The sequence below is a fragment of the Leuresthes tenuis genome, unplaced genomic scaffold, assembly GCF_036924035.1.
Source record: "Leuresthes tenuis unplaced genomic scaffold, fLeuTen1.0.hap1 SCAF_20, whole genome shotgun sequence".
NCBI lineage: Eukaryota > Metazoa > Chordata > Actinopteri > Atheriniformes > Atherinopsidae > Leuresthes > Leuresthes tenuis.
Window position 1 is genome coordinate 6,398,768 of NW_027325374.1, and position 18,292 is coordinate 6,417,059.

The 18,292-nt window shown below is 40.6% G+C and overlaps 1 protein-coding gene across 1 annotated transcript; it reads left to right on the forward strand.

The window, feature by feature from the left end:
* The first annotated feature begins 1,391 nt into the window (after positions 1-1,391).
* LOC140278850 (uncharacterized) lies at positions 1,392-3,646 on the forward strand. Its single transcript, XM_072373945.1, has one exon. The coding sequence runs from the start codon at positions 1,460-1,462 to the stop codon at positions 2,063-2,065; it is 606 nt and encodes a 201-aa protein (XP_072230046.1). The 5' UTR covers positions 1,392-1,459; the 3' UTR covers positions 2,066-3,646.
* The last annotated feature ends 14,646 nt before the right edge of the window (positions 3,647-18,292 follow it).

The following is an 18,292-nucleotide window of genomic DNA, read 5'->3' on the forward strand; positions in this document are numbered from 1 at the left end:
CACACAGACAGGCCCCAGCCAGGATTCAAACCATCAAACCACGGTGGGGTACAGCCTGGACGGGTCGCCAGAGAACCCACGCATGCATGTGCAGAACATGCTAACTCCAGACAGACAGGCCCCAGCCAGGATTCAAACCATCAAACCACGGTGGGGTACAGCCTGGACGGGTCGCCAGAGAACCCACGCATGCATGGGCAGAACATGCTAACTCCAGACAGACAGGCCCCAGCCAATTCGAACCAGGAACTGTCTCGCTGTGAGGCAATGGTGCTAACCACCAAACTGCTGTACAGCTTGCAATGGTTTTTTCATTGAGCATATTTAAGAATTCCACAAATAATCATGAATAACAGGCATTTTCAATTTTGGGTCAGTGTCAGACATTGACATTAATCTAATACTTCTTTATGACTACGTTTTCACATTATTTCTACACCATTTTGCCATTTGACAACTTATTATTGCACGTTTTCCCTGTACCTGCATGGGTCATGGTCATTCGAGATGACCATGAACGTAAATGGTTGTTTGTCTCTGTATTAACCCTGGAATGGACCGGGGACTCGACTGGGTTGTCCACTCTCCCTCTCTGACAGCATGACCATGGACAGGAAGAAGAGATTGTGGAAGATTCAGCTAAACTGACATCGAAATCCTAGTTTGGTAGCTGTAGCCATAAATCTGCCAATGCACAAGTGTTATCATACATGCAGAACTGTTTCGATATTATCCTGAGGAGTTGTATGTGAGAGTTTGTGCTCAACCGTCAGACAGGACATTTAGAGGACTTTCCCCTCCCAGATCTGTGGTTTACGTAACATTTGACTGAACCTGTGTGGTAACAGTATGCGTACATGTTCCAGAGAATTCCCAGAGTACGTGTTCCGATGACTTTTCTGTTATTCGACTGCAGAGGAGTAAACACATCAGATGATGAAGAACAAAACAGGCGAACAAAAACTGAATATGACTAAATTCAGGATCTTATTTCACTAAAGTCTGATTTGAAATTTGTCAGACAGATAAATGAGCAATAACATTTGTCAGAAATAATCATTTAAAAAAAAAAAAAAAAAACACTGCCGGGTGTAAAGAATCTTGTTTTGTACTACATGTGCTCTTTATCTAGAGATCATACTTGAAACAGCAACAGTTCACTGAACCTACAACATGCCGTGATGCTCTGTATGTATGTTTGGAAAGACTGAGCTATATTTTAGACACTAGTTGAGTAATTCCAGTGCAAACATTGAGAAATCACAATATCATCAAACTTTCTTGAACTGCGCAGTAATGGAGTTTACAGTTGGTTAATGAATAATGAACTTCTATCAAGAGTGTTGCAATACTGTCATGTCTTGATGCAAGTTTCACTATAAAGCAAGGGCCTTCTTTGGTGAGACATAAGAGGCGAAGGAGGAATCTGAAAACGACCAAATAACACCAGCGCAGAGACATGCTCGCTGCATTTTGTGTCACCCTTGCCTGTTTGCTGTCTGTAAGCCATTCGGCTCCTCTGGCTTGCGACATCTTAGTCCAGACATTAGATGATCTGGATCCTCGTTATTTGCAGGGGAGATGGGCTTTAGTTGCAGGCAGTATGGCTCTTCCCTATGAATTGGAGGACCTAAAATCCAGAGGCAGCATGGCTGTATATGTCTCCAATTTCACTGAAACATCTGGATATTCCTACACCCAGGTTAACCGCCTGGATGAGCAGTGCTATTATCTGCCTCACAACTTCAAAATCGAAAACGGCACTATAACCTATCAGCTGGAGAATGTCATCCTTACCTGTTCTTTCCTCCATACGTCCTGCCCCGACTGTGTGGTAATACGCTCGGTTTTGGGAAATAAACAATTGAAAATAATGAACCTTCTCTTATTCAGCAGGAGGAGGGAGTTGGAGCAGAAAGAGATGGAGGAGTTTTTGGCTCAGGTGGAGTGTTTGAAGATGCCTCCACCTGATGTGATGAATCCTACGAGGGAGCTTTGTCCAGAACAGACCGCTGGTGATCCAGGAACTCAAACTGAAGAGAAAACGGAGGGACAGAAGGTCTGAGAGACAGTGAGAGATCGTGTGCCACACAGCTTTGATACGTCAACATCAGTGGAAGGAGAAGGAGGACTGGGTCGTCACGCCTGTATTTCCAGGTCTTAAACTAACTTGTAATTAGATTTGAATTGCTTTTTTGAAAATCGTCTATTAACATGTTTGAAAGAATTTGTGAGGATTTGTGAAATGTCCATGAAATGTTTAAAATAGTGGAGATGACCTCTTGGCCTGAGAAAGTTGTAAAAAGAATCCTGCAAAGGCACAAGACATAGTCCCATTTAACTATCTACACACAAGCGCCGCCTGAAGACATTTACAAATCCATGCTCATGGTCTGTTAATAAGTTTGAGTGTCTGTTATACTCATAATGTCTATTCTTATATCATAAAATGAGAAGATTTAAACCATTTTACTCCTACGGACTGGCCACCTGTCTGGGGTGTAGATTTCAGGAAAGCATCCGTGACACATCAAGCTTTGTATATCATCGTAGTTTTCGAGGACATCCCTATAGGTGACATTTGAGGAAATGAACACAACTGCAAGGTCATATGAAGGACTTACTGGCTCTCCAGAGGCTGTGGGGATCAAAATGCGACATAAATTGACCGTCTTCGTTTTAATGGATGGATTTTTAATCTGTAACAGAATGACATTGTCTTGTCTTTGGAAGAAAAGTGGTGAAAATGTAAAATCATCCATCATCTTCTCGCTCTCTGTGGGATTACATACTGTTGTCCTATGAGTAAAAGTTTTCTGCAGAGCACTATCATCCACACAGGGTGTGTTTTTCGGCAGACTCCTAAGAATTGTAAACTAGATGTCTGGTTTGTAATTTTCTTTTCACCAGAGAATCAATAGAATCTGCAGCGTTCTTGACTGAACCTGCTGAAGCGTGCATCTCAGCCTAATGGACCCAAAAGCTCCCATCTGTTAGGGAAAGAGATCTCAGTGGGCCTTTCCTTTTCTGTCCAGATTCTGGCTGGTGAGCACAGACTTTTATTGGAATTCCAGGAAAAAAGCAAACAAGTGCGGGACGAGTGTGGCCATTAACCTTTTACTATCAAGAGCAGAATAACAGATTTTACAAGGAGAATGTTGCAAGAAAGTTAGTCACTGTGTTGCCTTTTTGTCTCTGTTACAACCTTATGGAGTCTAACTAAAAGGCATCGGCTATGATTACAACAGTTTGAGCTTTAATGGCAGTCCCTGTCCTCTGTCACCTTCTGCTCTTTGCTCTGGCCACCAGATGTATGGGCATGTATCACAAAGGGAGATTAGTGGGTTAGGAAGCCCCCTCTGGGCTTGTGGAGAATAAGATCAAACTCTGTCATCAACCTCTTTACTGACCACTGTGATCACTCACCAGATCGAGTCATCATTTCCACTGGATACTGACAGGAACAAGTACTGAATAAAGTGACAAATACTGACATGAGACATATTTAGAGATGAGCACATCCAATTCCAACATTTCCAAAGCAAAAAATTGTATTCACTCTGTTTGTGACTGCGTTTTATATGCTAATAACTTGTTCATGACCATTAAAAAAGTCCAAAAAAACTCACATTCTAGGCTCAATATTTGGGTACAAATGTAAAGTTTCTCGTGTCCCTCTGTTGTTGCAGTGTATATACATATCTTATGTGTGGCTCCCTGTCTCCCTGCTGCAGTTACAGGCATGCTGGTTATCAAGGATTACTATTAGCCAAGAAGAAGATGAGAAAACCTCAACATCTGAACATGTGAAATCACGGTTTACTGTCCGTAACACATCATGTTGTGGAAGCAAATAGGCCCATGATCTGCTGGGTCTGAAAACTACTGAAAAAAATGCTCTGATCTGACAAGTACAGCCGCGTCCGGTGCAGTAGTTTTCCATCCTATGTTTGTGTTGAAGTATTGTAATTTAACCTGCAACCTCTGATGCCACAGTGATATTAGCCTGTACTTTTACATTAGGTGAAGGATTATTGACTAACTAAAAGGAGATGTTTGAGCAGAGTTGAGAGTAGTGAAGTTTTAACTGATTCAGTTAGAGCTCTCTATAAAATTGTACCACATTTATTTCCTTTTCACCTTCATCCCCTCACAGAAGTCCCACCATCCTGCAACACACAAACCTTTCCCATTAAAACATCCCATCACAGTACATTATAAAAGAGTGTTTCTTAAGAGGAAGGAATGTCCTTCTGTGATCAGATTAGTTTGTTGTTATCTGTTCCCTCTCTACTTAAGATCTCCTCTCAAGCCCTGTTCTCTGGTTAAAGAATGAATGCCTTCCCCCTGAGAACAACTGCTTTAAGCAGAGTATTAAACTGAACATTTAAAACATTAGCCAGACACTTGGAGTGTTTCCTCCTCAGTGATGGAGGAGGTTAGACTGAAGAAGTGAACAGGAAAGAGGAGGCAGAGAGGGCTGACAGGGAAGGATTAAATATAGGAAAGACGCTGCGTTAACTTGTAAAATGGTAAAAGCAGGAAATAAAACATGTTCTTTTTGAGCGCACAAGGCTTTGATAAGTCTTGATTACCTTTGGTTTGTGGGTGTGGGATGGAGACCAAGACAGAAAGGGAATGAGAGGACGACACCACAAGGACTTTGGCCAAATTCATCACTAAACATGTAATCCAACTTGTTGGTTGGCGGCAGCTTTCATTCATCGTGATGCTCTTAGCTTTGGTAACAGACAGCGGTAGGTAGCAGGGAGATTGTTTCTACTCTAACTGGTCACATTTTCTTTCACTGTCAGAGTTCCTTTACATCCTTCAGCCTCCTTAAAGGCAGTAAATGTGAAGAGCCAGAAAGAAAATGCAATATGAACTTTTAAGGGAAACAAAACAAAAGTGGAAAGATGAGAAAAACTTGATTAACAAAAAGAGAATTAGTGTTTTTGAATTGAAATATATCAATTACCTGTAAATATCTGAAGTTTTTTGAAAGTAAGTATAATAAAGTACCTTTACCTGATTTTGTACTTATGTAAGTTCTATGAGGAAAAACATATATCATTAAGAATTGAGTTTCTATGAGTATCTAATTGTCTTAATAAATAAATTTTTTTTTTTTTTTTTACCTAAGAATAAGTCATTTACAGTTTATCTATTTATGCAGCAGGGTGTGGGAGCATGGCCTTATGGTCATAAAAGAGGTGTGGCTACAATAAAAAAAAAAAAAATGAGGAATTATGGTTGTGGGGGACGTTTAAAAGGATGTTTAAGGATAAAAATATGAAAAATAGATTATCAGAAATATTATGTAATGCAAGAACAGGACAGCCACCCATGATTTGTCCCTGTCAAACCTTAAGGCGAAGCGACTTCAGGATGACCTCAGCAGGTAATTTAGCATACTGATATAGATGCAGCCTGGTGTGTGCTAAAAAGTAGGCGGAAGGCTTTTGAGATGGTTGCCGTCTCCAACTTGACTGCTAGATGTCAATAATTTATAGTTTCTCAGGTTGGGAGGTTTATTCAGTTTATATAGTTGAAAGGTCATCCAGCTCAGCCCTCAAGCTCCTTGGAGTACCTTTAATGGCACCTTTTCTTATTAGTTTCTCACCAAAAGTGTGCACCCATGCAAAACTTCCTCCTCACTCCTTTTACAAGCCATTAGCCATTTACACATCCTGGAAACACAGAGAAACACAGAGCCACCAGTTGAATCTTATTTCTGTATCCAGTTTGTTCCTTTTAGCCCATCTGGTCTAATATATTCTCTGCAAAATTATTGATAATGTTAATCAGCATGTTGCTAAATGCTGTTGATTCAGTCAGTCATGTACACATCCACCTGCTGCTGTTGCTAACAATGCTGAGTAGTGAGCAGCATCCAGCAAAGAAAAGGTGATAATTTGATCTATTTCTAATACTGATTAGTGCAGTAGAATTAGTAACAAGCTCTGCAGTGTACACAAAACAGACTTTATTTGGACAAAGCTCTTAAACCAGGAAGAGCAATGAATCAGCAAATAAGATAACTTGTCACAGATGTGCGGGTGGGCAGGTTTGATAGTCAATTAATTAGAGGCCATAAAAAAAGACAGTTCCTGTAGGCTTTAGGGAGGAGGGAGCCACTGCTGTAATGGGATTAACCTCTCCACAGAGCTCGTCAAATTACTTAAATTGGGCTTGTTAATCTGATTTGGGTGTGTCTGGCCTTAACATGAGTCTCCCAAACAACTGCTGCTTTTATAACTACCATGAAAAGCCACAAAGAGCCTGCATAACTTTTAATTTTGTCCAAATGTCCTGTATCTACAGTAGGTAACCGATATTCCATTATTCCCCCCTTGACCTTTATATTTGGGATTACTCGTCATGTAAACACAGTAATCAGGTTTCCCAGCTTTCAGATGAGCCTAATTGAAGATAACTGAGAGTTCAATTGTGTAAGTGTGATTTAGTTAGTGCCTGGCCTAATTAAAGTCCTGGAAATGACCTCCAAAGTTCTGTGTGGTATTAATCAGCTAAGACACCTCATCAGCCACCAGAGGAAAGTCACCAAGAGCTTACACTCGCACACAGCATTAAGTCTGTGTGCCTGTGAGAGTGATTTCCTGGTCTTTAACCCCTGACAGGATCAGCCACACTGGGGTCTATTGACAGCCCTAATCCTACCTCTGTGTTCCAACCTCCACAGCCTGCCACCATTCTGATACTGCACACGTTCCTCATTTCCCCTCTGACATGTGGTCCTCGCACAGGGACTGGAGTTGTTTTTAGAGTCACACCCCCATCATCCAAAGGCTTGGGAGACCAAAGTGGCGTTTGCTCACCTCGTGCCCCTGTGCAAACGCTTGCCGAGATCTGCGGAGGTAATGCATGCAAGTTTTGATTAAAGCTCTCCCTTATGTTTTTTGGCTCAGAGCTGCTCAACCATTAAGGCCTTTGCCATGAACAAATGGATTGTGTCCCGATGCCAGGATCCAGCCTCTCAGCCTGCTCTGGCTCTTCTCCATACAGACACACATTCAAAAGTGCACCTTTTATGGCTCGGGATGTTCTTCTTGCCTTCCTTTGACCTCTGCATCCATATGTTCACTTTGACAACTTTTGAGCAGCTGAGTTACTCTTTGGCCTCGAGCTGATACTTATGATGTCTCATTCTGAAAAGAGATCTCTGTTTTAACATTCACTGGGAATTAATCCAATCAAATTTTAGAGAAAAGTATTGCAGGGATGCTGATGTAATGATACAACTTCTACAGAAGACCACTCTGCCTAGAAGAACAGTAGCCTCAGTTATTTCAGTAAGATTACAGCATGTTTATTTTTCAGCGATTTTGTTATTGACTGTCACCAGGAGATGGTTAAAGCGTACGAGTCAGCAAAACATTGCATCTGTTTCATGTTTTCAAGTTAACAGATAATACCTCTCAATTGTTCCACAACCTTAAACATGACTTAATTGTTGTGTCCATGGGAAACAAGCTTCCATAACCTTTGGATCCAAACTGTGAGATTTTTAAAAAGTACGTTAAATCTCAAAAGATGGTTCGCAGAAGCATCTGTAAGTTATATTTGTGCACAACCGCACCCCCAAACCACATTTTCACATCATAAAACAGATTATCATTTTTTTCGCATGGCGTTCTGTATATAATTTGACTCAAACAATGGAGCAGAAAACACTTTTGGTGGCACGAACAGGTGTTTTTTCCCTTAATTTAGAGAACAATTTGTTTATAAAATACGACTTAGAATGTTCATGGAGAATGGTGGAGAACTGGTCGATACACAAATATTTGTAACTGCATGCTTTAAAAAAGTTGGGATATCTTGTACAATCAATGTAAAATCTATATGGTATGATTTACAAATTCCATCCCTACATTTATGTTTCTGCATTTCATTGTAGGTGGTAAAAACACAATATTTTCCTTCAGAAACCTGAAGGTTGGAACATTTCACATCGACAGGTGATGAACACAAGCAGGGTTAAAAGAGCATGCCAGCAAAGTAACGTTCTCTACAAGGACAGATGAAGAGTGGCTTTGTATAAGACTGTTTCCAACCAGTTCGACAATAACAAGAACAATGAAGAAAGAGCAGAGTATTTGTGAATTCCATCAGCTACATAAAAAGATTAAGAAATCTCTATCCAAGATGAAAAGGACTGTCTATGATCTACGAGCTCCCATGTTGCAAAACGTTTAAAGGCTGATATGATTCTGTTGTGGAAATCACTGCATGGGCTCAGGAATAGATAACTACTGTCTGATAACTACTGTCAGTGAATACAACTTGTTACTGAATCCACAAAAGGAGGTGAAAGCACTGTCAATATTATGGTGGAGTTAAAAGCAGGGTCCAAATGCAACACATAAAGTGTGGGCAGATAAGCAGGAAAAACAAACGAGGCTTCTCAGGCTACGGTCCATTGAAAATAACAAGAAATAAGACTGAAAAATACTTTTACTACAGGCTGCACACTGCCATCCAGACAGTGTCGCCTTCAGGGAAGACAAAACCTAAACCATGATTCTCCTGAGGTCCAAAACTGTAACCCACAGAAAATGGAAGGAAGGAATATACCTAAAATGAATTAATATTACCTTTAAATCCAATTGAATATGAAGAAGAAAGAGAAGAAAAAGTGTTGTTGAACAGCAGCTTTTAGAGCCCCTCTTCCAGCTTGCACATGGAAATATCTCAGCAGCGAGCTACAGTACAATGTGTCCCTAACATGTTTACTTATCAGACTGAACAATTTAAGTTCTGAATATGACTCCTGAACATATGTTACTCATTTCTCATGTCCTGCGTATCAGGCAGAGAGAGACTCACCTCTTCATGGATGAGAAATTTGAGGGAGTATCTTTTGTTAATGAAGCACTCTCATCGGAAAATTACAATAAGGATCGGCAACTGTTAGAGCTGGAACGTTAGCATGCCCCATCGACCCCTGGCTCCTGATTGCAATGCATGATGGTCTATTCCGGTCGCTGGAGTGTACAGCTTTTGTAAACTACTTTTGGTGTGTGAAACATTTCAGTTATTTTTCTATCTGCACAACAAACCGTCCAACTCACCACATACAGGACTTTGTGAACGAATGGACAAGTACTCAGCCAGCATCACAGACTTTTCATTAAGAACTGGTCCATTAAGAATTGGTCCACTTGTGAAAGGTCACATAGTCTTCATTTTGGAAATTCATAAATATGGATCTTTACAGTTGGGTGTTTTTTTAAAAAAAATTGTTGTTTGTTGTGTTTTCTAAGTAAAACTAATGAATAAAGTGTTTTTGTCCAGTTTAGCAACTGACGTGCCTCACAAACACAATCTGTCATGAGTCAAACACAGAGAGGCCTGCCAGTCTACCTCCCAGAATCTCTTTTGTGCCCCGGTGCTTAGAGCAGTTGTTTTTGTCTTATCTCATTTTCACACAGTCCTCTCTGCAGCTTCGACAGTTTTCAAACGCTGCTTTTTCATAGAGCTGGAAAAGAGAATGAGTGAAACGAGCCCTCAGAGAGTTGCAGCACCATCAGCGTTAATGCAGGCACTTTCCATCTGCTGTTGAATGCTACGACTCATGCCAAGGCAGCGCTGGACACTGTAACCCACTACACTGCAAGTTACATATAGCCTTCCTGTGTGTCACAGCACACTTGGCCCCTGGCCCTAGTGTTCCTGTAGATCAGATTTTGAATACATTCCACCTGTTTTTGAGCTTTCTGCTGAAAAATTCTGTCTTCTTCACCCTCTGCGGTGTTTTTAGAGTCAGAAACAGTAAGAAGAATGATACTCAGGTATGATTTATGACTCTATTGGTGATATTCTGTGAGCAAAGGACTAGAGGGAAGGTAGCTGCGGAGGAAAGTTTGAAAGTGGAAAAGAAATCATTCTGGAATTGAGATGATAAAGAGAGGTTGAGAAAAAGTAACATTTAAACATTAGTCACTTCACACTACAAGTTAACCGAACTTACATTTATTTTTCTTGCTGTCATGTGTGACGCAGATTTATAGAGAGGGTACTGCTAATGCAGTTGTGTCATAAGAGACAGAGAAAAAATGCAGGGCAAAGTGTTTCCACAGCTGGCCTCATGCTGGGACTAGATAAGGTGGATTGTGGCCACACCACAGGATCCATGGTCGGTCATTAACTGCACATGTCAATCATACACTGAGCTTCCCACTCAATGCCAAACAGGAATTTGATCTCTTTCCCCCATTCCTGTCTGTTTCTACTCAACATAAAGCTACGAGTAGCCTATGTTTTGCAGGTGTCTGATACTGTTGTAAAATATAAAACAAAAAAGCTTTAAAAAAAATAACATTTTACCTCCTTATTGATCGCTATAATACACAGTTTAGTATTCTAAGTTGCTATAAAGACGTTCTCAAATAAGTTCATTGTTGACCTTACAAATAATTGTATCAACTAATAGTTTTATGAGTCTGATTTAGGAAGGAAGACCACACATAGGTGTGTCTAACTCCTCTCTCCTCCATTCATCCCAGATATTCATACCTTCTTTTTCCAATTTCCTTTCCCTTTTTTCCAGGGAGACATACCCCTTGTCCCCTGGCTATCTGCACACCTGAACATTGTCTCCCAAGACTTTCTCCTTCCATCCCTCTGAGCCTCTCATCCATCCTACTGGACCCTGTCAATTCCCTGTTCCTACCTCCCTGATCTAATATAAGTAAATTACTCAATGTTGTAATTTGTCATTATTGGTACTGATACTGTTTTTAACCAATATGAGAAATAATTAACACAATGCATGATGAATACAATCATACAGCCATTCAGCAGCTCTGAACCCATTAGGTCTTGGTCAAGGTGGGATGGGGGGTTGGTACATTTCCTACAGACCCTTTGGGTATTGTGGGTTTTATGAGCTCCAGGGTTTAATACAGGCTTGTTCAAGGACAGCCCATAAAAGCTCAAGCAACAGAAGACTGGCTTGTTGTCTTTGTCTGTTTTTCTTGTTGCTCGAGCTGTTCCCGAGCAGTTTCTGCATTGTTGCTGGCATCCTGCTGGGGGAAGCCACTGTCAGGGAGTGTTGTTTACCATGAGGGGTGGAGGTTTTGCTTCATCTTCAGCTATGTTTAGATGGACGTTCTGTGTCAAAGTAGCCACCAGATATATGCCAGCAGAACATTGCATTTTTACAAGTTAATCACTTATACCTGCTTCATCTGTCAGTGGTTTTAATGCTGTGGCTGACTGGTATTCTATACTTTTACAGATTATAAGATCCAACCCAGTCAGGAGGATAAAATGTTGGAATTTCATGTGTTAATCAACAATCTCAACATCTCTGTACCGAAAGAGCTAAATTAAATTCTCTATTCAACACATCTTGATGCTTTGCCAGGAGAATGGAAGGTTGTTTAAGGGCTGCATTTTAAAGTGCCAAAGTGTAACGTTTGGAGAAATTTATTGGCAGAAATTTGATATGAGAATTCAATAATTTTTCAGTAGTTTAGAATAAAGGAAAATAAATATTTTTTTTACCTTAGACTAAACAGTTTAAATCCAAAGACAGTGTTTGTTGCTCTTCTGTTTCCTCTGCCATGTTGCTTTGCCATGTTGCAACAGTATCCCATAAACTATCAAACAAAATCTGGCTCTCAAGCCGGCTTTTTGTATTTTTCACAACAAGGGAAGGAAGGATTTATTCAGCTGGTTATAATTTGCAATTTGTGCCGCTAATTATCACTACATGCCAGACCTTTAAGCCAAACTATCGTGTCTTCATCGCCAAAAAGGAGTAGTTCTGATGTTTAAACCTGCCAGTGGGAGTAAAAACAGTGGTTTTCAGATAGGATCCTCAAGAGTGAAGCTGAGGTAACCGAGCAATAGCCTCAAAGGTAACTCAGATTTGGGTCTTCAGGAGGAAAGTCCTGCGGTACATGAGTTGTAATGATAAAAACAAAAAATGGTAACTTTTTACTCTAGTTACTGAAAAAGGTATACATAGCAATAAAGTTTAAATCATTCTTTAGCTGTCCAAACATTTGTAATAGATGTGCTACAGAAGAACAAATGCATAAAAACACCACATGCATCCTCTTACAAATGCTTTCAAATACATTACTGTGTTACACTGTTTTTATAGTACTTATAAATGATAGAAAAGAAAATGGGAATCCAACTTGCTTGAAATGGCCTGCGTGTCGGACCTTTATAGCTCTGTTTTGCTATAAAGTATACTCCACTGTTTTATACTATCCTTTTTGAGTCTGGATCCCAATAAAAAGAAAACATGACCTTTCACTTCCACTTTAATTTGGCCAAATTCCAATATCACGATACCACAATACATTATCTTCATTATTATTATTATTATTGTTGTTATTTTCTTTACCATCATCACAATAATATTTATCATTACGGCTGATTTCTTACATTTAATATAAAGTACACAAATCAGTGCACAAAAGTGAGCTGTTGAAAGTGCTGAGTGCAGCACAAGCTTAATGTTAAACACCACATTAGCTTTTGGGACAAAACTTCTATAAAACGAAGGAGGCATGTGTATTAATATTTATGGCTCAGCACTTTGGACTCTGCTCTTTTTCACTCATTTAGGTTTTCACAAAGTTCTGGTATTGATTGCGAGGAGAACTGTATCTGCAGGGACTGGAACAGACAAGTCGGAAAGACCTGGAAGGTCAGTGTTGACAAATTAGTTTGTTGATGGGTCAGTGAGAGGGGTCGTGAGCCCCCAGGAGGAGGTTGAGGGTCAAGTTTGTACAAACACATTGTGTTGCAGCTTCTGTCAGGAGCTGTGTAGGCTTCAGCTCTTCAGTCGGACAAAAAAGGGAGAATGGTTCTGGCCCTGTTTTTATTCTCTGACAGAAACAACTATGCACAATAATGTGCAAAGATGCATGAGGTAGTATTTCCTCTACATTATGCAGTTTTTCCTGAATTTCATCATTAATGAATAATTCTTTACATCAACATCTCTCAACAAAAAATTCCCTTGCTCCTGAACAAAATATTGTAACATTTGTAACATCATATTTTGTTGAATTCAAGCACAATGTGTACTTTAAATGGTGCAAAAGAGAAAGCAGTGCTAATCTGCTATGCGTGCAGGCAGTGTGTATGTTTTCTGATTTCGGTCCATTACCTCCCGATTGATCGAAGGGCTGGATTTGATGTGTTAATCCGTTCTCCCTGGTGAAAGATTCCTGTCTTCAGAGACACTAAAATCACACACACACACACCGTCTCTTGTGCTGACTGAAAAAAAGGTAATCAAATGAGAATTCTACAAGGCTCCTCATTCACCTCGCAGTCCTCTGAAAGCCTTTGATCAAGAAGTGCTTAGGTTTCACATAAACGGCTGGATACCTTTCAGAGACCATGCTAAGCACACAGCTACTTGGGGGATTTAGGCTACTTTAATGCCTGTTTTCAGAGCTTCTCTCTGGTATTTGAACCAACACGTTAGCTGAGGTGCTTGCCGAGTTATGAGCTGCCACACAAGTAGATATTAAAGGGCCCAATGACTGTGTGATTTTTGTGAAATTTTGGCTAAACCCCAAGGCTCCTTTTTGTTGCCAACCAACAAAGGGGATCCTTGATTTTTTGGGGATCCCAGACCTTCTTTTGTCAGCTCTTTTTAGTGTCCTGGCAGACAGTCATGTGGACATCTGTGTTGTGGATCTAATGGGGTTATAGCTGAGCATCACAAATGAGACTAATAAGTCTGTTGTTTATTAAACACCAAATATAATCTAGAATTAAGTGTGTTTCAGGCATCCCACATAAAGAGGAGATATTTATAGTTGTTTAGCACCCATATTGAAGCCTTTTTTCCCTTCTCATTTCGAGTGTTTATCGAAATGGTGTACAGTTTACAGCTTCAAATAAATCCTTTGGCAAACACGCTTCACATTTAGTCATTTTGTTCCATTTCATAGCTTGATTACTGAAGGAGACATCTTTGTTTGGAAAATTCCCCCCGTCTCCAGACTAACCATGGAAGAATCGTACCGAATAAAGATGTTTGAGTTGGCCTGCACCAGCATTGACACTTGATTGTGTGTGTCTTTGTTTGGTAAAATATTGTTGCGTTTGTCTCACAACTGTGCATCAACCGCCCTTTTATTTGTCGCTCTAGTATGGTCAGCAAACATGTTCTGCACCTGCATGAGGCTTTCTCATTTTTATGACATGTGTTGTAGGGCAAGAATTGCCTCTATAACTGATATTCTGAGTGGAAAATATGACACTCATAAAAGAAATCTCTTATTTCTGTTTTTCTGGAGAGAGAAAATTAGTTAGGCTTACCTTGGGGCCAGAAAACACTGGCTCCATGTTTTCGAGTGACCATTGCAATACTGACAAAAATGCACCCCTCACATAAGAACGCTGCCGCCCCCATGAATCAAAGCGCAGAGCAGTGAAAGGTTAAAAGCTCCTGGGGCCTGCAGACACATTTTTCAGGGGGGCGGGTAATAGGATCAGCGCTTCCATAACTCCCCAGAACAGCCAATCCTCCCTCGTTTCTGCCTGTTTAGCCTTCAAAGAGAAAGTTTGTGTGTCTGTGACGGCTGGTCAGAGGGTTAAGAGGAAAGTGCATTTTTTCGGTCACAAACTCAATTTCCTTGGTGAGCTGAAGAGGCCATGCTTTAAAACCCGGAGCATAAAGCCTGTTTAATTTGTCCCACATACGGTATCCTCCTGAACCTCTCCCTCTGGTACGGATGAAGCAAGTCTTCATTGCATGAGTTTAGGAAGTATTTTTAATTTTTAAAGCCTTGACCTTATGTAACAATATCAATGACACACTGAACATCCTGTCATGCTTTTGTGTCATCTTGTCTTTATGCTGTTATCTTAATTTGAACAAATTTGCAGTAAAGGAAATAAGGCCAAACAAATTAACCTTTTTTCGCATTAGCAACTACATTATGTCCCCAAGTAATTTTACACTGTGTCAGAGCACTTCTTATGTTTTGCATGTATGACCTTATCTGTAATATGAGGCTGAGGATGTCAGGCAATGGACCCAAAGAACAACAAAACACACACGCACATTTTTCAAAAGTCTGTTTTTATATCTGAGGATACATTTTATCTTTAGATATTTTAAACACACTGTATCCACACCATGAGGCTTTGACAGTGTGGCAGTCTGGGTCAAAAGTAACACTATGCACCTACAGGGCCGTTGTATTGCATACATAGGACTACAATGTGATCAATTATCACCATGCCTGTGAAGCTACATGCCTGAATGCCTGAGCTGCTCGTCTCCTGACTGGGCAGAATACATTTTAGCTGTCGTCACTCGGGCGAAGACACCGTCCCTGATAATTAAAAGAGCTCCATTGTGATGCAGTGGAGCTGCTGTTCCCATGCAGAAACAGATGAGATCGGATGACGATGACAGGACGAGCGTGGAGCAGAGAGACCCAGAGTGGGTGACGAGGGGCCAGGATCCCCGAGGGTGACCTCGGCTGGGCTTCGCTCACCACCTGCTGCCTGAAACAGGACACCCCAGCCCCTCTGCTGCCATCCACCTGGATCACTTACCTGACACACACGGCCTGTGTTACATGTGTATGCACATACAGATGCAAATGCCAACAGTATTCATTCCTACTGATAATACGGTGTAGTCATGTGCACACTGCTCTTGACTGGGGTAGATGGTCATGGAAACTTCAAGTGTTGTGGAGTTTTTAATTCAGAGTTCAAACTGTTGAAAGGTCAATTTCCTATGTATGCAATCCATTTCATTCTTAACTCCACTGTTGGCGTGGAGGTGGCTACATGTGCCATGCCCTAACTCCATAACATGTGGAGATGGCAGCTGCTTCTTTGCACCTGCCAGTGATTAGTTTCACCTGAGGCTGTAAGAAGACGTCTGTGTTACATAGCTGCCCAGCAAAGTTTACATGTTTTTCACAGACTTCAACAATCGGGTGTCGACAATGCTACCAAGATACATTGCTGGCTGCTGCTATTCATCTTTATGAAAGAAACTTGCAGACTAATTCTAAAAAATGGTTTACCAGCCCCGCAGGGATAAAAGAAAATCCCAATCTTGCTCCATGACTGTTTCTCATCAGAGATTTGTCTTTTCTCTGCTGCTGGAGAGGTCTAAACTCTATGTTTTAAATTCTTATGTTTTTTTATGGAGATATGCCGAATCCGCAGGGCAGGGGGGCAAGACTGCTGGTAGCATGAGTTTCTGGTCTTCATTTGTAGATCAAGTAGTATTACTCAAACAATGTTTTTAGAATTGATATGCATTCAAACAATGACAGACAGCTGGAATCAGAAGACTAAGCCCAGTTAACTTTGTCTGAATATCCACTGACTGTACCAGAAGCTCCCAGAGGGTAATGGGCCTTTCAGACACAATTTGCTTGTGTGCACTGCTGCGTTCAAGGCACTTTTCAGGGGAATTTCTGATAACGGAGCCAAAGAGGGAGCTTTTATGACCAACAGCACTACAGCAAAACCTGTATTTGTATTAGATGATACATAAGAGACTACTTTTCTACAACAAGCTCTGTGTTAAACATAGTATCAGCTTCTCCTACATTATACCTGCCTGCTTGGTTGGATGGCACATTTCTATTGACGAGCATGTATTCACCACAGTGTGCAGTTGTCGGTTTGCTGCCTATCAGGGAGCTTACTCCGTGTTGCTGTGCGTCACAAGTTTTTGGAAAATAATGTGTTTTGGGGAGGAGTCGTGCAGTTTTACACGACAGTAAGTCAGCAGTTGATGGGTTCCTAGATTTCTCAGCATGACGAGAAGAAGTTGATCCATCATCAGCTGGGGCGAGTAAATAGCCACATTTGTGCTGGAAACAATAAAGCTCAGTTACCAGAATAAAATGTGTGTACCATATGATTCTTGCAATCACAGATACATGTTATTTGAATGATTCAGAAACAAAGAAGCTCCATCTCACTCCCAACTCTTTGTCAGGACCCACTGACCTGCATAGGTACCCTTTACTTTATACTTTACAAAGGACATCTTTAACATGTGGGTAAGAAACAATCTTTTCTTGACCTTAATAGTCATTGTGTGTCACAGTCTGTCATGTCATAGTTTATGTTAATCATGTTTTCAGGTTTTGTTCTAGTCATGTTTTTCCCCTGTCACATTCAGTTCACTCTAGTCACCTGGTTAATTGTTCACAGCTGCACCTCATGTCACTGATCACTCCCCTCACAGTATTTAGCTTCCTGGTTTACTTTCAGTCACTGCAGAATCCTCACAATCCCTCCATACGTTGCACAGAGAAGTCTGGTTTTCCTGCCTCACAGCATTATTAAGATAATCATAGTCATAGTGTTTTTTCATAGCCTTGTTCATAGTACTCATAGCCATAGTCGTGTTTTGTTTTCATGTTCAAGTCATTTTGATGATCCGGCTTTGCCGCGCCCTTTGTTCATGCTCCCTGTCTTGATTTTTTAAATAAACCTCCTTTTTTGAACTAAAGAGAACTGCATCTGGGTCCTACCTTCCCACGATCCTGACATTGTGGTGACTAAACCTGACCAATTTGATGCATAAAGGCATCTGCACACTATACTATATTTCTGGCTTTCTTATAAGATCACTGCAAGCCACACGGTGTGACAAGCATCTAATGAGCTTAGCAACATCATCATGTTTGATAAGTTTGTTAACAATACCTGCTGTATCATTGCAGGTTGCAACTGAAGAGCAAATCAGATTCAAAGTGTCACTTTAACGTAGTGTATTCTTATGTTTGCTGCATATCTAGAACAGATAATTCCTCAGCTACGTATTTCCATGCTACATCTCTTTTGGTGCAGTCATTGTATGAGCTAAGGACACATCATACAGACTAAGCTTCTGCTGCCTGTAACTTAGCCACATTTGCGTCTTTGTTTAAATTTTGCACATTATATTTAGCTCTTTTGACATCCATCTACACTGTTGTGGTTGTTTTTCCAGTGCTGGTTTAACAGGTCTGACATTGATCCCAGTTTGCAGATGCTGTTTTTTGCACATTGTTGACTCTCCGTCTGTCTCTACTTCTGAGAGAATAAGCCTCCCTAATATGCTTTTTTGAAAAAAAAAGATGTCGATGTACAATAATGTCACTGACCTGTTGCCAGTTAACCTAATTAGTTGCAACCAGTTTCTGCAGCTGTTTCTTTTTAGTACCACTTACTTTTCCAGGCTTTTGTTACCCCCATCCCAACTCCAGAGATATGTTGCTGCCTTCAAATTCAAGATGATCTGATATTTATTTATGATATA